Source organism: Lithobates pipiens, unplaced genomic scaffold (genome assembly GCF_037356315.1).
Source record: "Lithobates pipiens isolate NorthernLeopardFrog02 unplaced genomic scaffold, aLitPip1_a1.2 Scaffold_22, whole genome shotgun sequence".
NCBI lineage: Eukaryota > Metazoa > Chordata > Amphibia > Anura > Ranidae > Lithobates > Lithobates pipiens.
Window position 1 is genome coordinate 87,355,040 of NW_027507784.1, and position 24,734 is coordinate 87,379,773.

The 24,734-nt window shown below is 45.3% G+C and overlaps 1 protein-coding gene across 1 annotated transcript in view; it reads left to right on the forward strand.

Moving 5' to 3' along the window:
• LOC143923894 (rac GTPase-activating protein 1-like) overlaps positions 1 to 24,734 on the forward strand; it is a 168,098-nt gene that overhangs the window by 114,440 nt on the left and 28,924 nt on the right. The window contains exons 10-11 of the mRNA XM_077447838.1: positions 15,722 to 15,895; positions 19,933 to 20,028. Of these exons, the coding sequence (XP_077303964.1) occupies positions 15,722 to 15,895; positions 19,933 to 20,028 (270 nt within the window). The remainder of the gene's footprint in view (positions 1 to 15,721; positions 15,896 to 19,932; positions 20,029 to 24,734) is intronic.

Sequence of the window (24,734 nt, forward strand, 5' to 3'; positions counted from 1 at the left end):
AATAGCCTCAGGTGATACACAGTGATGAAACAAATCCTCCTATGTCAGTTGTACCTGTTTATCTGCAGCCCTCTCTCCTCTACATCTGTTGACGTGCTGAACAGATTTTAAAGGTGGTCTGAAAGTTCAGAAAAAAAAGGTGTGGAGAACTGAACTTGCACTTTGCAGAGCTCAGTGAGGAGAGCTCCAAGAGCTGATTGGAGGCAAAGTACACACACCCCTCCCATAGTTGCCAACATTGTAAAAAAAATGTATAGGGACGCCTGGCTACCGCTCCCCCCCCCCCCCTCCACTGAACACATGGAGTAACAGTCCTTGCGGTGGCCATCTTTTTGTAGCCTGCTGCAGCTTTTGCCCAAAACAGTGCCGATTTCCCAGGGCAAAAGCAAAATCCGGGGATTTTAATCGGGGACGAGGGTCCCAAAATCGGGAGTGTCCCGGGAAAATCAGGACTGTTGGCAAGAATGCCCTCCACACAGCACACAGAGCTGAGGCTGTCAATCTTTCCCTTGTCACTATTTTTCTTTTAGTGTCAGGAAAACTTGCCAGAAGTGATTCATGATAATGGCAGAAGAACAAAGCAGCCTACCGAAATTACACTTGATGCTCTGGATTAAGACCAGCAGATTCTGTAGAGGGATATGTTTTGTTCATATTTCATGCCTCATGAGGTTAACAACCATAAAATCAAATGTAAATTGGCCACTCACAAAATTAAAATAGAAAAAGCATGTACTCAACACTCCCCAGCATGGGCGCCTCTGTAGTTACTTGTCCTGGATAGTGCTCTCAGGACAGACCAGAGCTCTGTACACAGGCACAGTGTGTTGGAGGGGATCTGCTGGAGGACCTCACCAGCGGGTGAGCAGTGGGCATGACTACGCGTTTCCTCCTTTAGCCAATTTGTTAGGCTTGCTAGTGTGCGCTCTTCTTGTTTGTGTGCCATTTGGAGATTATCCCAATCTTTTGAGGAGCAGCACCAAAGGCAGCAAGAGGTGTTTTATATCTCCTAATAAATTCAGTGCCTAGACTAGGAATCTGTGGTTCAATTCACTTTGGGACAATAAGTGTTTTTTCTCAAATCGCCTTTCAGGACAACCCCGGAGAGAGTGTAGCTCCACCTTGTAATTAGGAAACACATGCCCACTTTAAAAACACCTCCTCTTCCTCCATGGCTTCAGTTATTGTGTTTCCTCCTTGGAGGAAGCATGTGCCTGAACCAGGGAGAGCTACACTCTCTGCAGGGGAGTAAGGCTTACCTTTCGTTGCAGGTTGTTTCTTTTTGACCCCCAGCAGCATCTCCACGGGGAGAGGACTCCTGGAGCTCCTGGTCCCGCCATCTCACGGGAGTAAGGACCCTCGGAGTGCCGGCGTCGGGTGCCCGGTGTCCGCTGGTTAGCGCAGGGAGGGCTCTGTTGCTGGCGGAGGCCGCTGCAGGTCAGCGGCATGGCTCCGTTTTCGGCGCCGGGTCACGGGCGGCGACGGCGTCGTTCACGGTGACGCGCGGGCGCTCTGAGGGGGCGTGGCGCCGTGGTTCAAGCGCCTGGAACGCAGGGATCATGGGGCGGGTCAGGTGACCGCGTGCTTCCGCTTCCGGCCGGCCCTGATGACGCGGCGGCCGGGAAAATTTAAAACGACAGAGCTGTTTGTGATAGCTGCCTCACTCAAACGATGGAAGAGTGTAAGCCAGCTATGGCGGAGACAGGCGCCCCTAGCACCGTTCCAGCCCAGGTACGTAAGGTGCACTGGCACCCTCTGCTTTACTGTTGGGCTATGTCTTTGTCTGTTCCCCCCTCTTGGGGGCCTGTCGCTGCAGGTCAGAGGTGGACTTCGCTCTGACCTTTTGCAGCCTAGTTCTGGGGTCTCACTAGTGGTCTGTTTGGTGGTGGGTCTCTGCACTGGCTTGGTGTTAAGCAACTGGTTGTTGAGAGCTTTTAGTGAGTTAAAACCTGTATGTCGTTTCAGGAAAAATCACTAGGAAAAGCTAGACCAGGTCAGAGAAAATGTCCTTCTTGCAAGACCCCCCTCAGAGATTCATGGCAGAAGGCAATGTGCAGAAATTGTATCAGAGAATTGGTGGAAGAGGAAACATTTCAACAATATGTTAGGTGTGACTACAGCAAGTCACCTACTCATCAAGTTATGTTACCATTTCCCAATTATTATTAGAGTTCTTATCTAAGCAAAGAGACACGGAAAGAAGTTCTCAGTATTTCTGCTCAGAAGACTGCACCCAACTCTGAGACTCTTTATTAACACAGGTCTCTTATATACACAAAAGACAGGCTTCAGGAATGTTGAAACACAACAACAATTTCCATAAAAGGCAATTCTCTAGGCGTCTTCTGCTTTTAGAGCTGATGTGGCAGATGGTCCTTAAGATAAGGTTTCCTCTTATGTGTACGTGACTGCACCCATCCGGACTTAAGGATGATGTGTCTTTAAGTTACTGAGAATAAACCAGACAAGATAAGCATTTAGTGAAACATACTGTCAACCATCTTGGTTTCTTATACTTTGATCCTCACAATTTCCCCCTTTTGACATCACCCTTCCCTCTTACCCTGGGTCCACCTGAACAAGTTCTAGTCGGCCTATGTCCAAAGTACTCTCCCTGACCGCGAGTTGTCAGAGGGGCATACACCCATCCCCCTGGATAGTACCAACATCTAAAATTCAGGAAGAGTGGCCTTTCTGAAAGATGGGTGATGTCAAGAAACTAAATCCATCTATCTTATCCAACTTATCAACTTACAAAAGTTCCATCTTTTCTACAGCATTTACCTTGGCTTTCTTGCAAAAACACATAAACAACTTAAAACACAAATAAATGAGAAATATGAATATAAGCACTACTATAATCGTCATTGCTGCCTTCTTGAACCAAGAAAATAACCCTGAGAAACTAAAAGTTCCACCAAAAGGATCCCAGTCACGGCCAATATTACGGGCCTTCCCCTGTAGATCCTTTACTTCCGTGCGGTGTTGTGCAATGATGTCATAATAATCGGGTACTTCGATGCTGGTGTTATGTATCCAAGTACAACATTCATAGTCTTCTGTGGTCTCACAGAGTCCTGTTAATGCTGCACTCATACTTTCAATCGCTAACTCATGTAATTCTATTTGTTTTGTGATGGCTCTGGTCTCTAGATTTAACTTAGTAATGTCATCAGAGTTTTTCTCCAAAATTTCATTAATTATTCCAGTATAGTTATTTAGTCGCTTCATTAAGTCTATACCCCATCCTGTCCAGGACGGGAACCAAGCCCATGCCATGTCCTGCTCTAAAAATATTTCTCTTTTGCTACGATATCTGAGGGGATATCTGGGGTGCATACTAGCTTCTAGTAGGTGATCACCTCGTTCATCACCCACTACTCCCATTACTGGTACCAAACTTGCGAGGTAGCACCATCCCTGAGCCCTTCTAGGTATCCAGGTATAACACTTATCCCCACAACAGATGTATATATTGTTTCCTAAGGCTACTGGACTTGAACTGATATTACGTCTATAACGAGAGGTGTATCCATAGAGGGAAAGGTTGGACACTAACCACCTAACCTTATTATCCACAATGTTAGTGAGGAAGTCACATAATGTCTGGTGTGTACTGGTATTACTGGGGTAGAAGCTTCCATTTAATACGACAATGGACAAGTTAAACTTGCTGTCTTGGCATTCTCTATTTCCTCCCGTTGTGTTCCCTAGGTTGAAACACCAATCAGGGGGAAAGGCGAGGCCATTCGATTTAAACATTACTGTCTTGCTGGTATTTGTTCCAATTATGTTAATGCTACTGTTAGCAAGATCAGTATAATTTATAGGAACTGCCATCAGTGGTATTTTAGCCGTGCTGGGGTGTAATTTACTGCAAACCCAACATTTCTCATATCCTGACTTCCGAGCATAAGCATATTTAAACTTCAGTAATAACATTTTTTTAGAAAATCCTTCATCCTTGCGAATTTCATTCTGTGAGGCAACCAAACTATTGGCCAGGATTACTGAAACAAAAAGAATAAAAAGATACATGTTGTCATTTGCCAACTGGCTCCTTTTTACAGTGTGAAGCGTGGATCCAGGTAGGTTTCCCTTCCAATTTCACTGAGGTTGCTGTAGTCAATAGCACCTGGAAAGGACCCTCGAACCTTGGTTCCAGTGTCTTCCTGGTATGTTTCTTTACATACACATAGTCTCCCGGTTGTAAGTCGTGAGTACCTGTGACAGAATTAGGGTCTGGAAGAGAAGAATACACACTCTTGTGGATTTTAGTTAGACGCTGTTGCAATTGTATCACATATGTAGTTAAACTATCACATTGCAATTGCATACTTTGAGGAAAATATAAACCTAATCTGGGTACACTTCCAAAAAGTATTTCATATGGGGATAACCCGGTTTTTCCTGTTGGAGTGTACCTAATAGAGAACAAAGCTAAGGGTAGACACTCAGGCCATGGTTTATTTAACTCTTGCATGGCTTTTTGTATTTTTAGCTTTATTGTCCCATTTACTCTTTCTACTGATCCTGAACTCTGTGGGTGGTAAGGGGTGTGAAAACTTTGTTGAACCCCTAACATTGCCATCACATTTTGCATTATTTCTCCCGTGAAATGTGTCCCCCTATCCGATTCTATTGTTTCTGGGAGACCAAACCTAGGTATCAGTTCAGTAATCAGTTTCTTGGCGGTGGCTTTTGCCGTAGCTGATTTCACAGGATAACTTTCTGGCCAGCCTGAAAATAGGCAGATGCACACGAGAACAAATTCAAAAGGGCCGCTCTTGGGCATTTGTATGTAGTCAATTTGCAGTCTCTGAAAGGGATATTGGGCCCGGACCTGATGTTTACGTGGGGTTTTCACTCTCTGTCCTGGGTTATTTAACAGACAGATTTGGCATGCAGCACAGTAGTTCCTTGCAGTACTACTGAATCCAGGGGCTAGCCATCCTTGGCTTACAATCCTATACATAGAATTGGAGCTGACATGAGTGGGCAAGTGGACAGCCGCTGCCATTGCGGGGTATAGAGAAGCGGGTAGACATATTTTTTCTCCCTCTCTCCATACATTGTCAAGGCCTGGTGCAGCTCCCTCCTTAACCCAATGGTCCTTCTCAGTAGTCCCTGCTTGTTCCTGTAGTTCGATCAGCTGCTGCCATGTGGCATACTCACCTGTACCGTGGCTAAGGTCTCAGGGCTTACTTCCCCTAGAGCTGCCTTCTTTGCAGCTAAATCTGCAAATGCGTTTCCTTTTGCCTCAGTTGTTTTTGCGCTCGTGTGTGCCGCTATCTTCATAATGGCTACTCTTTTAACTTTTTGAAGATTGTTCAGGACTCTTTTGATTCCTTCACCATGTTTAACAGGTGTGCCTGCTGCTGTAAGGTAACCTCTAGCTTTCCATATGTGGCCATAATCATGTGCCACACCGTAGGCGTATGCAGAATCAGTGTAAACGTTCCCTTCTTGTCCCTCTAAGTGTTCTAAGGCTTTTTATAAAGCTGTTAGTTCCGCTTCTTGTGCAGACATGTGTGCTGGTAGTGACTTTGCCTCAATTACCTGTGTGTCCGTTACCACAGCATAACCTGTGTGATATTTACCTTTGTCATCGGAAAATCTACTACCATCTATGTACAGTGTGTGTTCTGCCTTTGCAATGGGTGTGTCTGTGACATGTGCGAACCCCGTGGTCTCTTGTTCCATAAGTTGAAAACAATCGTGTTCATCAGATGTTATGTCATGAAATGAAAGTGTGTCAGAATCCTGAGTTTCTTGTGCTGTGCCTTCACCATTACTCCCCCCTGTCAAATCTGTCTGTAAGGGTAAAAGTTGTGCTAAGTTAAAAGAAGTGCATCGCTGGAAGGTAACATTGGGAGGTAGGAGCAAGGTGCATTGCAGACGCAGCTGCCTCGCCATTGATATGTGTTTTGGCTGAACCTGTGACAAGATGGCGTGTATGTCATGTGTGGTATGTACCACTACAGGATTGTCTAAGACAATTTCTGAGGATTTGTCAATGATAATTGACACTGCTGCGACTGCTCGTACACAGGACGGTGATCCTCTAGAGACAGGATCGAGAGCCGCTGAGAAGTATGCTACCGGCCTTTGTTTGATGTGTTGTTGTGTCAACACCCCTGTTGCGTGTCCCGTGATTTCAGCAATGTACAAATGAAATGTTTTGGTATAGTCAGGAATCCCGATCGCAGGTGCCGAAATTAGTAACTTTTTTAAGGTGCTAAAAGATTTATGACCTGCTTCTGTGAGTACATAGGGTACTATTTTCAAGCAATCATATAATGGCTGCATCAGAGAACTGGCATGTGGTATCCATTGTCTACAATATGACACTATTCCCAGAAGAATTTGATCTATTTCCGGCGAGGGTGTATTGGACGGTTCTGGTTCTTCTTCCAAACATTGTATTTTATTACAGATTTCTATACCCTCTGGGTCATCTCCTATTGCTAGGGTGACCATACCATCTGGATGATAAGTAATGTTTGCTCCTATTTTCTGAAGAATGTCTGCTCCTAATAAATTAGTAGGGGCTCCTCTGGAAATCAAAAAGCGTGACAAAAACATGTGATTCCCTATTTTTACTTTTAAAGGTTTAGTCAGTGGGGCATCGGACAAAAGACAGTCATAACCACTTATGGGTATGGTGTCACGGGAGGTCATGTGTGGAGGGACTACTGAATCGGATAATAAGCTGCGTGATGCTCCTGTGTCAACTAAACAAGGAATATGTTTACCTTCCACCTTCATCAACATGTGGAGCATTTTATTCTCTGATTCAGCTAGGACTGGGGCAAGTCATGCTGTCGGATCGTCCCTATCGTTGGTACGCCTCTGTCTGTTGTCCCTCGTGTCTCTGTCCGTATTTCCTTCCTGTTCGTCTCTTATTCTTTTCCTACAGTTTCTTTTTATATGTCCCACCTTGTTGCAGTAATAACAGGTAAGAGGTTTACGGGAGGAATTCCCTCCTTCATTGACCCGGGCAACAGTGTTAACTCCCGGTGTCCTTCTGTGTTTAGCTTCTGCTAAATCAGCCTCTATGCCTTGTGCTTTCTGCAACAATGTTCCTCTGTCCCGTATGGCTCTCCATTCGGGAGTACATGCCTTCAGTTTGTCACCTATTTGGGGTACTAGTCCTTCCATAAACTGCCGATTGAAAGCCCTAATGGTGACGGGTAAGGCTAAATCTAGACCTTCGTCAGCCATCATGCTTTCCATGTTGAGGTAAAATTCTGTAACAGTCTGACCTGGGGCCTGTTTTATGGGCGCTGTCGAACCCCTTTCCTGCTGTTTCCTTTGGCAAAATTCTCGTAACTGATTAATAAACAGGGGTCTAGAGTCTATATGACGGGGGTGTATTCCTGGTGGATCTGCTGCTGGATCCCCTTGTGGTCTATGTGGAGCAATTTCATTCATAAATTGATTAAACATTGTTAGTGTCATTTTATGTCTACACAAATCTTCCCCATCTTGCCAAGCTGCTTCATGTGTGTCTAGTAATTGTGTCACGAATCTACAGAATGCGGCAGGTTTTGCTACGGGATCAGGAGCATTCTGTATTAATGCCATAAGAGTGTCAGCCGACCAAGGTGCCCATGTCCTCAGAACGACTTGTTGAGTCACTGTAGGTGGCTGTCCTGCTTGACCCGCATTTGGATTATTTACTTGTATTACCCTAGTCCGACTGTGGACTGGAGCTACGGACTCTGGTCTTTGAGCTCCGCAATGTACACATTCCAGTGCCCAGTCTGTATTCTGGGTACCGCATACTCGGCATACCCATCCTCTTCCTCTTAAGGAAGGATAAAGTTTTGGTCTTTCATTACCCGGTTTGGTAGTGCTATAAGGAGGTGGAGTACCTTCCGTTTCTACTCCATCCTCGGGAGCTGAAGGGAGACTCTTGCGTCGGACCTTCATGTCCCATCCACCCTGTTCATGACAATACTTCCATCCCTCCTCTTTAGCCCTGTTGGAAACCTTAATTAAACATTGTATTTGTGATACCCATCTGCCTTCTATAACCTCTCCCTGTCTGTCTCTCTTTATATTCTCCCAACCTTCTACACTTAGCCCATTTTCCCCATCCATTCCAAATTTCTTGAGAACTCTATTCGTGCCCTGTGCCTTGTCCTTCCCATACAACATTGTAATTATGTCTTTAACAGCATAACATTTCTGAGATTCCTCCTGGGGTTTACCATGTGTCTGGCCCATTTTGACAGTCTTGCCTAGGTGACGTTTGGATCACTTACTAAGTGTCTCGTTGCCTTCTCCTCCTAGGGTGCCAAAATACTAAAAACCTCTCCTGGATGAGATTTCTGAAATCGAATTACTTTATATGCTAGCCAACTGACAAATATTATGACCAGACTGACGGCTACAACATATACAAGCATTCCTTTTGGTGGCCAAACACATATAACTAGATCTCCGGACTTTGTGGAGACCTTATTCCCTTCCCATTACCATGGAATCTCTCAGCATTCGTTTCTTATTCCTGCTTTATCGAGGCAGTCAGGACTTATACTTTCAACCCGTTTTTTTAGGCTCATGAATCAAAAAGCGTATATCAAACTTAAGTGTCGGACCCCCAAAGTACTCTTACGAGTTAAGGGCGCATTCCGTTACTCATTGGGATGATATATGTTTCAATTCACACCATACAAACAGGGCTTATCTCAGTCACAACAGACAGATGACAAGGAGACAGACAAGAAACAACGGTAACATAAGTCAAATATTAAATTCAAGACTCGCTTACTACAGAGGTTGGTTTTACCTGAAGAACAATACAGACAGATCGGGTGGGCACAAATCTAAGAAGCACAGAGTTTATAAGAAAATAAAGCTTTTCTTACCTGCGCAGGTTTTGTCTGTGGTTCCTGATGTGCCCGACCTCTTCGTTCCGTCCTTATGTTCGTTCGCCTCTTGTAGTTTCTTCAGCGAGTCCCTGTTCGGGCGCCAAAATGTTAGGTGTGACTACAGCAAGTCACCTACTCATCAAGTTATGTTACCGTTTCCCAATTATTATTAGAGTTCTTATCTAAGCAAAGAGACACGGAAAGAAGTTCTCAGTATTTCTGCTCAGAAGACTGCACCCAACTCTGAGACTCTTTATTAACACAGGTCTCTTATATACACAAAAGACAGGCTTCAGGAATGTTGAAACACAACAACAATTTCCATAAAAGGCAATTCTCTAGGCGTCTTCTGCTTTTAGAGCTGATGTGGCAGATGGTCCTTAAGATAAGGTTTCCTCTTATGTGTACGTGACTGCACCCATCCGGACTTAAGGATGATGTGTCTTTAAGTTACTGAGAATAAACCAGACAAGATAAGCATTTAGTGAAACATACTGTCAACCATCTTGGTTTCTTATACTTTGATCCTCACAAATATAAGGATTTGTTTTCTTCGGTTAAAGAGCTGACAAACTCCTTGAGTTCAGTCAGGTCCATCCTGATACAAAACCCTCCCACAGACCGAGCCTCAGAACTTACCGCCCAGCCCCAGGGCGTCGTCATCCAGACAGGTGGAAACTGAAGAGTCTGGAGACTAAGGGGGTAGTACTCTCATCTCCTTCAGGGATTCTGAGGAGGAGGAAGAGGAAGAAGATAGCAGGGGCTCCAAATTCAAGCTATCACTAGAGGAAGTAGATGATATTCTAAAAGCAATCTACACTACTCTAGAAATTCAAGAAGAAAAAGTACAACTGTCAGTTCATGACAAAATGTACCAGGGGTTGGACGAAACAAAACGGAGAGTTTTTCCAGTCCACAGGGTCCTCTCAGACTCAGTGAGAAAGGAGTGGAAGGACCCAGAAAAAGCCCCTTTCTTCTCTAAAGCTCTCAAGAGAAGGTTTCCCTTCGAAGATAAGGACTCAGAGGTTTGGAACAAAAAACCCAGAGTCGATGCAGCTTTCTCGCAGGTATCCAGACGAACGGATCTAGCCTTTGAGGATATGGGGATCCTTAAAGACCCAATGGACAAAAAAGCTGACTCCATCCTTAAAAAAGCTTGGGATGCTGCGTCAGTCAGTCTAAAACCAGCAATGGCAGCTACGGTGGTGGCCAGGAATCTGGAATGTTGGGTAGAGAAGCTGAAGAGCCATATTGAGGCGGGGGCACCCCGCAAGGATCTCTTAGAGTCCTTTCCACTGATCCTGAATGCAGTCAAATACATGGCGGATGCATCAGCAGAATCGGTTAAACTGGCCGCTAGGTCTTCGGCTCTTGTAAATTCAGCCAGGAGAGCAGTTTGGCTGAAAACATGGTCTGGGGACACTGCTTCTAAGGTCAAGCTGTGTGGTCTTCCCTTCTCGGGTGACTTGCTCTTTGGTCCCGATTTAGAGTCTGTGCTGGATAGAACAGCCGATAAAAAGAAGGCTTTTCCAGTTAAGAAAAAGCAGATTGCCAAAAAGAATTTTCCTGCTTTTCAGCAGTCCCATAAAAAAGACCAGGAGCGCAAGAGCAGATGGGGTTCACAGAAGGGCAAAGGCAAGGGTGGAGTCCTCTTTAGATCTCCCCCAGAGCAGTCCCCTAAGAGCAAGTGACAATATCTCCCCAGTGGGGGGGAGACTGTCAGCTTTTCGCGAACAATGGGACAGGCTGTCTCCAAATCTGTTCGTGAAGAGCGTTGTCGATCAGGTGCAAACATTTCAGGATGGATACAATTTTCTCCATCACAAAGCTGTTGACCCCAGAATGCTTCATGGCATCCCTGGATCTGAGGGATGCCTACCTTCATATACCAATTCATCAGGCATCGCAGCAGTTCCTGCGCCTGGCATTGAAGGTGGGGAGTTCGGTATGGCACCTCCAATTCAGGGCTCTGCCGTTCGGACTCTCGTCCTCTCCCAGGGTCTTTACGAAGATTATGGCAGAGGCTTTGGAGCCCCTGAAATTGAAGGGGATTCCAGTCGTCCCTTACCTGGACGACCTTTTGTTTTTTGCAGACTCCAGGGAGCAGGTCCTAGTCAATCTCCAGAGGGCCCAGTCTCACCTCGAGGGCCTGGGATGGCTTCTAAATCTAGAGAAGTCAATCCTGACCCCCTCACAGGAAATGAAATTTCTGGGGTATACATTAAATTCGATTCTCCAGAAAGTTTTCCTGCCGTTGGAAAAACAGGAAAAGTTGCAGCTAGCTGTACAACGGATACAGAGCAACCAGACAGTCTCAGTCAGGACGGCTATGGCAGTTCTGGGCCTGCTTACGGCAGCAATCCCGGCTGTTCAGTGGGCCAGGTTCCATTCCAGACCCCTTCAGAGGGAGGTTCTGTCAAGCTGGTCCCATCAAGATCCTTTGGAAAAACAGCTAAAAATTTCGTCAAGGACGAAAAGGGCTCTTTGGTGGTGGAGAGACCAGGCAAACCTCTCAAGGGGCCTGGTGTGGACCTTTCCTGTGGACAAGCGCCTTACTACAGACGCAAGTGCCTGGGGCTGGGGAGCCCATCTGGATGGTCAGACATCTCAGGGGGTCTGGTCCAAACAGGAAGCTCAAAGATCATCCAACTGGAGGGAGTTGAAGGCGATCTTTCTGGGTTTAGTGGCCTTTCAGCAGAGTTTGAGAGGCCACCACGTCCAGGTGTTGTCAGACAACACGACAGCGGTTACCTACATTATGAAGCAAGGGGGAACCAGAAGCAGGAGCTTGATGGAGCTGGCCAATCTGTTGTTAGCCTGGGCAGAGCAGAACACAGCCTCACTATCGGCAGTGCATCTGAAGGGCTCTCAGAATTTGTTTGCGGACCTCCTAAGCAGGCGCAAATTGCTGGAGGCAGAATGGAGTCTGAATCAGGAAGTGTTCCTGATGATCTCCGAGGCCTGGGGGGTTCCACAGGTAGACCTTTTTGCCAGCCAGCAGAACTCAAAGGTGGACAGATTCTTTTCTCTTCACCGAGGAGATGCAGCAATAGGGTTGGACGCATTTGCTCACCCCTGGCATTACCAGCTGTGCTACGCCTTTCCCCCCTTTCCTCTAATTCCACTAGTACTGAGGAAATTCAGGGAAGAAAGGACAGACTTAATACTAGTCACTCCTTTTTGGCCAAAAAGGCCCTGGTTCGCGGGTCTTCGAAACCTAGCCTCAAAGCCCCCATGGAGGTTACCACTCAGAAAAGATCTGTTATCCCAGGGGACAGTAAGTCATCCAGAGGTGGAACTCCTACAGCTAACCGCCTGGTTTCTGAGGAGGACCTATTAAAAGCCAAAGGTCTCTCAGATAAAGTAGTAAAGACCCTGCTGTCTAGTAGGAAGGCAGTTACACAGGCAATTTACATGAAGGTCTGGAAAAAGTTCAACTCCTGGTGCAGTTCTAGAGAACTCAAGGTCAAGAGCACGGTGTCCGTCTTGGAGTTTCTCCATGAAGGAATGGAGAAGGGTCTCGCAGCCAGTACCCTGAAGACTCAGGTGGCTGCCTTATCAGTTTTCTTTGAAAGGACTTTATCTAAAGAAACTTTAATTTCTAGATTTTTTAGGGCTCTTGCTCGAAATAGACCAGTAGCCCTTAAAGACTTTCCCAGTTGGGATTTGTCTACAGTTTTACAGGGTCTCTCGGGAGCACCGTTTGAACCCTTACAGGAAGCTTCTTTACAGAAGGTGGTTTTAAAAACAATCTTTTTGGTGGCCACCACCTCGGCCAGGAGAGTCAGCGAGCTCCAAGCTCTAGCTATTACAGAACCCTTCCTTAGAATTTATCAGGACAGGGTGGTACTGAGGACGGATCCAGCATTCCTACCGAAAGTATCCTCAACTTTCCATCGATCACAGGAAATAGTGTTACCTACATTCTCTGCAACCCCAGCAAATGCAGGAGAGGAAGTTTTTCACACATTGGATGTGAGAAGGTGTCTATTACAGTTTCTGAAAGTTACTAAAGATTTTAGAAAATCAAACGCCCTCTTCGTGATATTTTCTGGATCACGCAAGGGGGAGAAAGCTTCTAAAAGTACGCTGGGTAGGTGGCTTAAGTTGGCTATAACAGAAGCCTATAAAGCAAAAGGAGAAATACCTCCCTCAGGTATTGCTGCCCACTCTACTAGATCCACGGCAGTTTCCTGGGCTGAAAGGGCCGGTGCATCGCCTGAACAAATCTGCAAGGCTGCCACTTGGTCCAGTTATTCGACATTTCTCCGGCACTACCGGTTAGATCTACTGTCTGCAGCAGATCAGGCCTTCGGCAGGAAGGTACTGCAGGCAGTAGTCCCGCCCTAGGGTAAGTTTCTCGGTTATCCTCTCCGGGGTTGTCCTGAAAGGCGATTTGAGAAAGACTCAGTTAGACTTACCGGTGACGGTATTTCTAAGAGCCTTTCAGGACAACCGTTACTTCCCTCCCTAGGTTATGCTTAGTAAATGTATTAAGTTCTACCATGGTGTTGTGCTTTCTGTGGTTTGTTTTCCAGCGTCGGAAGGCCACAATAACTGAAGCCATGGAGGAAGAGGAGGTGTTTTTAAAGTGGGCATGTGTTTCCTAATTACAAGGTGGAGCTACACTCTCTCCGGGGTTGTCCTGAAAGGCTCTTAGACATACCGTCACCGGTAAGTCTGAGTCTTTTTTTTTTTTTTGTTAGGTTTGATTTTTGTGTACATTCCACAAGTTCATTAATTTACTTCTTTTTTTTTTTTCAGTCCCAAGTATTCAAAATTTGCTTTAAAAGTTTTACTGCACACTGTTCTTGCAACGGTCAATAGAGTATTCAAAACAGACATCCCTTCTGACCCCAGCCACTGCTGGGAGTTTTTGATATTATACTAGATGCCTTTTACTAAGGACGCAGTTTCCAGAGCCTTGTTTCAGGCACATCAAATTCTCCTCCACTGATAAAGCACTTACCCCCTCCATCCCTTAAGGATGGCTAGACCATATGGGTACTAATTTAAGATATGAAAAGGTTATTTACCAGCATTGTGGCTAACCCACCAAATTTGAAAGGGTTTGGGGAGGTTGGCTTGATGCCCCAGGCTTGGCCCCAGTAGACCTGATTTGTAGATTTGATATTGGGGTAGAATGCTGTAGGTTATCTTCCTTTTGGAGTGTGCAAGATTAATGCTCTATTGCAGTGATGGTGAACCTTGGCACCCCAGATGTTTTGGAACTACATTTATCATGATGCTCAACTACACTGCAGAGTGCTTGAGCATCATGGGAAATGTAGTTCCAAAACATCTGGGGTGCCAAGGTTCGCCATCACTGCTTTATTGGCTCTGTAATTTTTCAGCTATTAGGTGGAGCTGTATGTTCTCTTAAGGCTCGGTTCACACAGGGGCGACGCGACTTTCGGACGCGACTTTCGGACGCCCCAGGCCAGGCGACTTGCCGTGGCCAATCAGAGAATGAGCTCTCAGGGAGGAACTCCTTTTGAGAGCTGATAATTCTCTGAGAGTTGCCTCCGTATAGACGGAGATCCGACTTGGAGGCGACCGCCATTGAAATCAATGGGTACCAGTCGCCTACAAGTCGGATTGAAGTAGTACAGGAACCTTTTCTGAAGTCGGAGTGACTTCAGTAGTGTGCATTAAGACGGCTCTCATTCACTTATATTGATATCTATATGTTGTGCGACCTGAGGTGACTTGGGGCGACTTGAAGTCGGATCTGAGTCGCCCCTGTGTGAACCGCCTCTTAGTGAACTCTATGCAGTTGAAAGCTGTAATTGCCTATTTTGTGTTCCTTTTTTGTTTTGTTTTTTGTTTTTTTGTTTTTTCCTTTTTTTTGTTTTTTTATACATTACAACTTTGCATTCTTTTGTGAGTGTTTATGAAACATGTATGGTTTATGGCAATAAACCAAGAAGCTGACTGGTTACTATGCACAGCTGCACCCATTTTAGCTTTTTAGCTAATCTCCCCCATACTGTCACCTTTTACACAGATTTGTGATCCAGCACTGCTTCCTTCTCTATCTCCTGCCAGACTATGTAAGAGTTCCTCATCCAATACGGCTTCGTCTTCCACTACTGTTTCAGAGTTCTTGCCACCTCCATTACCTGACCAGCCATGTATGGCTACGTTTTATATATAGCTTATTGTTTCAGCACTACTGTCTGGCAAAGTATGTACTTGGTGGGAAGAATGTATTTGTGCAAATAATATTTTCTTCTGTACCTTTTTCTTCTCCTGAATCCTCTAGATCAGCCTTTTGCAACCAAGGTTCCTCAAGAGCTTAGTAGGCCTTCCTGATTTACCTCCCATTTGGTGCCTGCAAACTTCTAGAACCAACACCACTTGAGCAGACACTGATAATCTTTTTAGATGTCTGTAAAGGGTGCATACTAATCATCACTTTAGGGGGGCATTCATCCCAATGGTCACCAATATAAGGAGCATTTTTCCCACCGCCCCCAAATTTGGTTTTAACTGGGGGGGTCCCTCAAGCCTTGGAAATTATTTTAAGGGTTCCTCTGCGATAAAAAAGTTGAGAAAGGCTAGTCTAGATTATAAACTCTTTAGGACAGAATTCTCACTCCTAGGATATATTTTTTTGCAATATATTTTGCTGTAAAACTAAATGTTTTTTGTTGTAAATCTTTTTAAGCATGGGTATTGTTTAACCTTGTTTGTAAAAGTTCTGTTTGAAGGAGGTATTGGAGCTATATAAATCCTTAATAATGTATCTGTCACTAATCCCTGCCATGCCATTGCTGTTATTTATTTTTTCCTTATCTTTAATACTGACACTGATTCCAATATGCCGTACACTGTCACAGATGATCCGTGCTGAACAGTGCACTGTCTGCGGACACAAGACCAGATTCGGGAAGATGTCCTTGAAATGCCGGAACTGTCGGATTCTGATACATCCCGAATGCAGAGACTATTGCCCCAAGCAGTGCCCTCCAGCCTCACTGCCTGTTCAGAACACAGGCCTAAAAAAGGGGCAGGTAATCGTACAGTCCTTCTTCTTGCCCCATAGTCTTATAGAATTATGATTAAGCACTGCAAAACTCCTCCAAGCGCTGCAAGAAATTTTATAGAATCTTCCCTTTTTAATTCACTTTCCTTTCCCCATTCTACTTTTTTTATATTTATTATTATTATTATTATTATTATTATAATATTATTATTATCATAGTGCCGGCTCCTGACATGTTTTGCCATTTAACTTTACCCTTGAACCACATTTTATTTTTGTGTTCAATTTTCCTAAATTTAGACCTCAGCACCAGTCTAGCTGGACTGCTGGGTGTTCTGCCTGACCATAGGTGGCGCTGTCATTATGGCAGGGTGCAGAGTATAGTCTAGTTGGGTGCATTAAGGTTACTCTTTCTCGGTGCCAGCCCAGTGGGAGTGTCACTCTTGCTGAGCCTTCTGGGAGAGGGTACTTAAGGTGTGGATGTCACGTGTTTCGGAGTTCTGTTCCAGAAGTGCTTTCTGACCTCTTGTCCTGACCAGCCCCCAGGACTACCATGGGCTGGGGTTGCGGATCCACCCGACTTCAAGCCTCAGGGCTGGCTAGCCCAAGGTAAATAAACTGAAGCAGGGATTCGGAGGTGGTCCGGTGCCGTCTCGGTTAGTGGAGAGGCCCAGCTACTGTGAAGGTTTCCAGGGGAGGACTCTTCGGGGGAAGGCCACGCAAGGTTGGCTTCTCAACAAGAGCCTGGACCAGTTGCAAGACCCCAAGTGAATCCAGTCTCGTGTGGTATCGCCGGGCCGGCTGCAAGATACTGGTACCATACGAGGGTTCTACAAGTTGCCTACAATCTTTTCAGTTTCACTAAAGAGCTCTACACCAAGTCTGTGGCAGAGACTTGTATCTGATTTAAACACCTTGTTGGTTGCTAGACCTGGTGAGAGAAGGACTATCCAATAAGAGTGAGGATCCAGTTGTGAATGGCTGTTCTCTGGATTTCCTGACATGAGAGGTGTGTTTTTCTAGACTGGCTTAATACTAAGAGTACCTGGATTTTTTCCCTACCTAAACCCTCTAACCCCATGTTGAGAGACTGTGTTCGTTAACTATCTTTTGCAAATAAAAATCCCTTTGTGGATCTGGTGTCAGTCTCTACAGTTCTTGGGCCATCTACCTCGGGGAAACCCCTAGACGCGCACGAGGTGAAGGTAACGGTAAGCCCGATCTTTTCAGCTGCTCCTTCGGGAGTCAGTGCTTTATTATTATTATTATTATTATAATACAGGATTTGTATAGTGCCAACAATTTTGCACAGCGTTTTACAAAATGAAGGCAGACATTACAATACAATTTGGTACAAGAGGAATCGAAGGGCCCTACTCGGAGGGAGGGTTAAATTATACGAATAGGTAATAACTGTTGTGGATGAGCTGATGGAGACAGTAAAAACAGTGCGTTAGTTATAAGCAGGATAGGGTGCTTTAAAGAGGAGGGTTTTCAGGGATCATCTAAAGCAGGATAGATTAGGAGCTAGTCAGGCAGATTGAGGTAGGGAGTTTCAAAGGATGGAAGAAGCTGGGAGGAAGTCCTAGAGGGGAGCATGGAAGGAGGTGACGAGCATGCGCCGTAGACAGCAGCGCGCACTGAGCGCGGCATCTTCAACGATGGAGATGCCGCGCGTCAGCTCCTGTGCGCATGCGCGGGAGTGACGTAATCGCGGCTTCGCTGAATGACAGCGGCGGAGCTACGAGACCCCACCGAGAAGATGGATGCGCCGGACTACAGGGGACAGCGCTGACTTTGCTGGCTCCTGTGTCAGGTAAGTGACACATAATGGACTACTATGCGATGCATAGTAGTCCATTGTGCTTTGCCTTTGCAGGGAATGAAAGAGGAAGTAAACCCATTAGGGTTTACTTCCTCTTTAAAGCTAGGTTAGTGATGTAGCTGGGGGCACAGTTGTGGATGGCTTTGTAAGTAGTTAGTATTCAGAACTTTATTGGGTGAGTGGCAGCCAATAGAGGGATTGACAAGAGTAACAGACACTGAGCGGTTGGTAAGGTGGGTGAGTCAGGCAGCAGCATTTATGATGGACTGAAGAAGGGGGGGGGGGGGGGGCTATATTAAAATGATTAAATTAGGAGGGAGTTGCAGTAGTCAAGTCGAGAGATGACCGGGGAGTGAATTGGTAGCTTTGTGGTGTCCTCATTTTACAAATTGTTTTCTGCACAACCTTCTCCTACATTGTAATCTGTAATCTAGGTAATAAAAAATAGCTTTAGCTAATCTGGGTCAAAGCCCTCAGGCTCTTTTTATATACTGTATCTCAAAGCTGAAATCTTTTTTTGCAACGGACTACTTATGGCTTCACAGTGGCCATTATCTTCTCGAGAACCAGGATCCTTGCCTAATGCTAGCGGCACCTCAAGTGCTGCTCCATGGAAGTATTGAACACACTGGCAGAGAAGCTTTCCAAATGGTTGTAAAGTCTACCTATGTGACAACAAGAGCCTTCTCCATCTTGGTGATCTGTATGCCTTCTTAAGATTGTTAGCTGCACTGTTTTTTTTATTTTTTTTTATTTTTATTTTTTTAAATGAGGTAGAGAAAATTTCGTATAACTATCAAGCCATCTTTGGCCATATTTACCCTGATTTTGTCCTAACGAGTTCTGCTAAATTCTTCCTTGTATCTGTTGGCAAGTAGAAATGTGCACAATGGAAAAATGTTGTTTCGGATTCATTTGTTGCGTTAATAATTTTGTTTAGTCCTATTTGTTATGTTTGAATTATCTGTTTTCAGAATTTTACGTATATTTGGATTTGTTTCCTATATTTGTTTTCAAATCTATTTGAAATTCAAATTTAACAAGACTAAATATCTTCGTTCTGTTTTGATTTTTAATATTTAAAAAAAAAAAAGAAAATCTATTCTATTCAGCAGCCTAAGCAGGAATCCTCCTTTTATTTCACTTTTAATCCCTACTGTATTTATTGCAATTCAAATTCATTTTCAAATTTAGAGAATTCGTTTTGTATTTTTTGGATTCGTGGAAGTTTGCTACTATTGTGATTTGGAAATTCAGATACATCCGATCCGATAAATTTTCAACTCCGAATAATGAAGAGTTCATCCGAATTTCAGTTCGTAAAGACGCGAATCACACGTCTACTAGCACGGATATTAGCTGCATTTGGTATACACCCTATGTCCAGGGGAGGCCTGTCCCATAGGGGCACACAGGAGCCGCTCTCCCCCCCCCCCCCCCAAAATCCATGTGTCTGGCCCCCTAATCTACATAAAGGACCCCAGAACATGGATTCCAATGACATGTTTAACTTTTTATTTTTGAACCACATTATTAGAGCCAAAGGCTTTAATAGGCTTCAAAAAAGATGGGCTTGGGGCGCAGAGCATAGCCATCACCACACTGATCTTCCTCCTGGCCAATCAGGAAGCTGGCCTTGAGACAGTCACCCGATTGAAAGGACAGGCGATACTATTAGACACTGAGGAGGACGGGGGAGGAAATGCATAGCAGAAGCCACTGTGATGCAGAAAAGGAGGAGAGAACACAGGAGATGGTGCCCGTAACCTGACCGCAACTTGATGGGGTCCTGGGCTTGACGACCAACCGAGGGGGGGGGGTGTGGGTGACCCGACCTACCTAGGGTTGTTTGCCCCCCGCAAATTCCTGCAAATCTTGTGGAAAGCCTTCTCAGAGTGGGGACTATTTTAGAAACAAAGTTTAAGCAACTCCATATTAATGGAAAGGAATACCGCACCTGCTCATATAGGTATGATTGTCTGAAGTCGGCAAACCCTTTGAGCATGTAGTGTATAAAGGGTCACCAGAGTGAGTATATAAAAATGTATGTATGAAAATGACATCGCAAAATTTACTTTCAAAATGCAATATAGTTTCCCATTAAGCACATCGCCAAGTCAGAATTAGACGACTAGCACCAGTGTCCCGGTTCTCTGCTAATGTATTTTTCTAGAACGCTTACACCGTGTAACTGTAGCATATTTATGGCTCCTTTGTAACTGTAATCTGTCCATGAACAGGGATTACTGGCTGACTTTGCTCCCACCACACCTCCCATGGTGCCCAGCTTGGTGGTCCATTGTGTCAATGAAATTGAGAAAAGGGGGCTGCGTGAGGTAAGAAGATCTGCTTATGTATTGGGAAGGTTTTTTTTTTCTTTTTACTTTGTGTTGAAATACTTGTGCACTGCTATGTGTGTTAATAAAAAAAAATTTAAAAAAACTCTATACCTTATGGTGAATAGCTGAGACCATTAATTAGTGACCTCACACTAAAACAGAAGTAACCATTTTTGATTTCTTTTTACACCTTTTTGATCTGAAAGAAACAAATCTGTTTACGTTTTGGAATTGGGATTTACAGTGGGGAAAATTCATTATCTGATTCCCCTACAGATTTTGTAAGTTTGCCAATTTTACAAAGAAATGAAGGGTCTATAATTGTTATCATAGGTGGGTTTTAAGTGATAGAAACAGAATATCAACCAAAAATCCAGAAAAAACACATGATGTAAAATGTTAATTTGCTTGCAGTTCAGTGAGTAAAATAAGTATTTGATCCCCCTGCCAACCAACCAACAATAATTCTGGCCCCCACAGACTGGCTACATTATGTGCTCATGTGGTACACAGATTAGTTCTGTCAATATAAGGCGGTGCTCCTAAACTCCTCATTATGTGTTTAAAAGACACCTATCCACAGAATATTTCTTGCGTTTAAACCTCCCCATCACGGGCAGAACCAAAAAGCTGTCAAAGGACGTCAGGGACAAGATTGTAGACCTCCACAAGGCTGGAAAGGGCTACAAGACAATCGGTAAGAAGAAGTTTGGGGAGAAGGAAACTGTTGGCGTGAGTATTTGCAAATGGAAGAAATGCCAAATTACCATCAATCGCCCTTGATCAGTCCCTTGAGCTTCATGCTAGATTTCGCCTCATGAGGTAAGGCTGATCATGAGAAAAGTGAGGGATCAGCCCAGAACTACACGGGAGGAGCTTGTGAATGTCGACTGTGGTCCCAACTACCTTGAGATCAAACAACCCATTGGTAACACAATATGCCACCATTGGTTGAAATCCTGCAGCGCCCGCAAGGTCCCTCTCAAGAAGGTACATTTACGGGCCCGTCTGAAGTTTAGCAATGAACATCTAAATGATTCAAAAAAGGATTGGGAGAAAGTGCTGTGGTCAGATGAGACCAAAATGTAACTCGACTCGCGTGTTTGGAGGAAGAAAAATGCTGACTATGACTCTAAGAACACCATCCCTACAGTCAAGCACTGAGATGGAAACATTGTTTTGGGGCTGTTCTCTGCTCCAGGGGCATACCACGGGGCGGGCGGAGGGGTCTGCCCTGGGTGCCACACATTGGGAGGGTGTCAGTGGCTGAGTGGCGTTGCTATGGGGGCGCGCTCCACACCTGGGACAGGTGACACCATCTGACACCATCCCAAGGGCATCCCTGGCTCTGGCTGCTCCCTTTGGTAGTTTTATTGTCAGTGAGAACACCCGCAGCTCTGCTAGTAGCCCGGTCTGGTCACTGTTTGTTTCCCTCCTGCTAGCTCCACCCAGCACTGCTGCTTAGCTGAGTTGAGTATGTCATCGTTCTCCGCCGGGGCATTTGCTGTTACAGACTGTGTCCACATAGTCTTCCGGAGTCCAGACCTCCCTAGATGGGGCTGAGAGCCCGAGGTGAGCTGGTCAGAGTTTGTGTCTGCACTGCCACTCTGCTGGTCTAACAGAGAAAGGGTGGAGGGGGTTGCTGTGTCCACCAACACCCAGGTATAGTGTAGCTGGCCTGATAAGGGGTGGGATTGCAGAATCTAGGCATGTGCTATGCACAAGGTGCAGAATCCAGGTTTGGGCTATGTACAAGGTGCAGAATCCAGGCATGTGCTGTATATTGCTGTGTCCACCACCCACCTATAGTAGCTGAGCTGTGAGCTTACCTGATAGGGGTGGTGGGGGGGGGGGGGGGGGTGTTGCTGTGTTCACCACCCAGGTATAGTAGATGAGCTGGTTTGATAAAGGGGGGGGGGGGGGTGTCTGCAGCCCAGGTGTAGACAGATATTGATCCGATCCAGAGATTGCCATACAGTGGGATCTCTGGATCGAGTGGGATCTCTGGATCGAATCTTCTGTCCCTGAGGACAGCAGATGATGCAAAGTATGGGCCATCTCACTCTGATGTCTCCCTCCATAGCAGCTCCAGTCCAGCTCTTCACTTCCCTGACCATGGTACGATCTGAAAAATGTGGGACCTGCTCACACCGGAGTGACTGACACCTCTTGCCTGTCCCGTTTATGGTCACTGGCTGCTGTGGATGAACAGCATCGGCTGTTACTACAAGGAGTGGGAGGTGACATCCACATCCCCCAACCGCTCCACCCAGGTCTCCCATCCCACCCGGAGGCCTGAGCCACCAGCCAGCACGTCCGCCGGCTTGGTCGTTGCTTCCAGGTTTCTACATCAGAGACCCGATCAAAATCTCAGTGCCAACGGCGCCATTTTAAAGAAAAATTCAGAATTCAAAAACGCTGATCTTGGCAGAGGAGGGGTTTGGGGTCCCCAGATCCCTCCATAAAGAGTACCTGTTACTTCATATGATGCCACGTACATGCACACGATCGGACTATCCGGCGGACTTGGTCCGGTGGACAACCCGCCGGACTTTGCAGTGAAGGTCCGCCGCACTTTCCGAACGAGCGGACCTGCCCACACACGACCGGACTTTTCCAGCGGACTTTTGAAATGAACGGACTTGCCCACACATGGAGTAAAGTCCGTTCGTTTTGAACGTGACTCGATGGTAGACGGGACTAGTGAAGGAATTCAATGTCTCCGCCTCCATCGGCGAGATCGACACCTCGCTAGCCCCATCGCCTGGTATGGATTTAAAGGGAAACCCGTTCATTTCAAAAGTCCGGCAGACTAGCACACAAACGGGCGGCTTGTCCGCTGGACTGCCAAGTCTGGCGGACAATTTTGAGTCAAAACTTCTTTCTAAGTCTCCCGGACTTTTGGGAACAAAAAGTCCGCCGGAACACCCACACACGGGTGGATTGTCCACTGGATAATACAATCGTGTGTACGCAGCATGACTGTCACAAGGTATGTGTATTTGTGCAATAAATATTCTTGAAAACATTAAAATGTAAAAAAAAACACAAAAATTGGTAAAGTTGGGGGAGAGCCCAGATAAAGGATACTCCCCAAGTGACAATTGCTCTAGGTACGCCCCTGTATCTCCTAAATGTACAGGCTGACCTTGCTGCATTGAGGGGCCAATGGATGAGGCCATGTATTGTAAAATCTTGGATGAAATCCTTCTGCCCTCAACCAGAACACTGAAAACGGATCGTAGATGGCTTTCTCAGCATGACAATGACGCCAACAGTGGCCTAGCCAGTCTCCAGACCTTAATCCTATAGAAAATTTATGGAGGGATCTGAAACTTCGAGTTGTCAAGCAACAGTCAAGACTCCTTAAGGATTTAGAGAAAATGTGTAAAGAGTGGGCCAAAATTCCTCCTGAGATGTGTGCAAACCTGGTCACCAACTACAAGAAGCGTCTTACCTCTGTGCTTGCCAACAAGAGTTTCTCCACCAAGTACTAAGTCATGTTTTGCTTGGGGATCAAATACTACTTTTACCCACTGAACTGAAACTCCATTTGTAACATTTGTATAGTGTTTTATTTTTCTGGATTTTTGGTTGATATTCTGTCTCTATCGTTTTAAAATGCACCTATGATAAAAATGATAGACCCTTTATTTCTTTGTATGTGGGCATTACAGGGGATCAAATCATTATTTCCTGACTCCTTCATGGCAGAACACACTGGGTTGTGACTCCGCCCCCACAACCTGACAGGATTGGATTAACTATAAATTTGAAGGGGAGACACCCTGCTGCATTCTTTTTTTATCCTCACCTGACAGGTTGGACGGACGGAGTTTTCCTGTTACAGATGAATAAGCCTCTACCGCATTCGCCCCAGCAGGTTCAAGCCTCTCCTGTTTGGAAGTCCCTCCTGTACAGTCTCTAAAGGAGCTTCTATGGAGGGAACCCCCGCTCTGGTGGTTTCAAGGGGCTACTGGATTTCTGGCATTACCAAAGCTTTAAAGAAGCTTTTTTACCTTTGCAGTGGACTCCCCTTCTTCCTTTGCCTATTAATTCCTCTTATTTAAAAAATATCCATCTTTTATTCCTATAGTAAGTGGTGGTTTATATTCCCTTTTTTTCTCTACCTTTGGGATTGCTGTCTCTTGTAGTCCCCTGTCATGGCCGCCGTTTTTCTCCTTCAGTGGTGTTTTCTCTATGCTGTAATTCCAGCCTAGATGGCGCCGTTCGGCCACTCTGAGCACGTGCAGTGCTAGTGTTTTTTTTTTTTTTCCCCCCCTATGTTTTCAATGTGTGTTCCCTTATCCAAAATGGCGCCGGAACACTCGGACGCTTCTGTGCATGCGCAGAGCGTCAATTAGCCGCCACAATGGCGCTATTTTCAAATACAGAGCTGTATTTCTCTGTGATTCTGCTGTGCAATCTGCAAAACTTAAGGAAGGTTGCTGCCTCTGCATGTAGATCACTCTGCAGTCTCCAGGTAAGTCCCTGTGGGACTCCTATATATATATTATTATTGTTATTATATTGTTTCTTGCAGATAAACTTTGTTAATAAATAATATATATATTTATAAGTGAATTGTGTGTGTGTGTGTGTGTGTGTGTGTGTGTGTGTGTATATATGTATATATGTACACATTATTTCTCTCTATATCTCAGACTGTCCTTCACCCCTTTTTTTCTATGGAGTCCACTGCC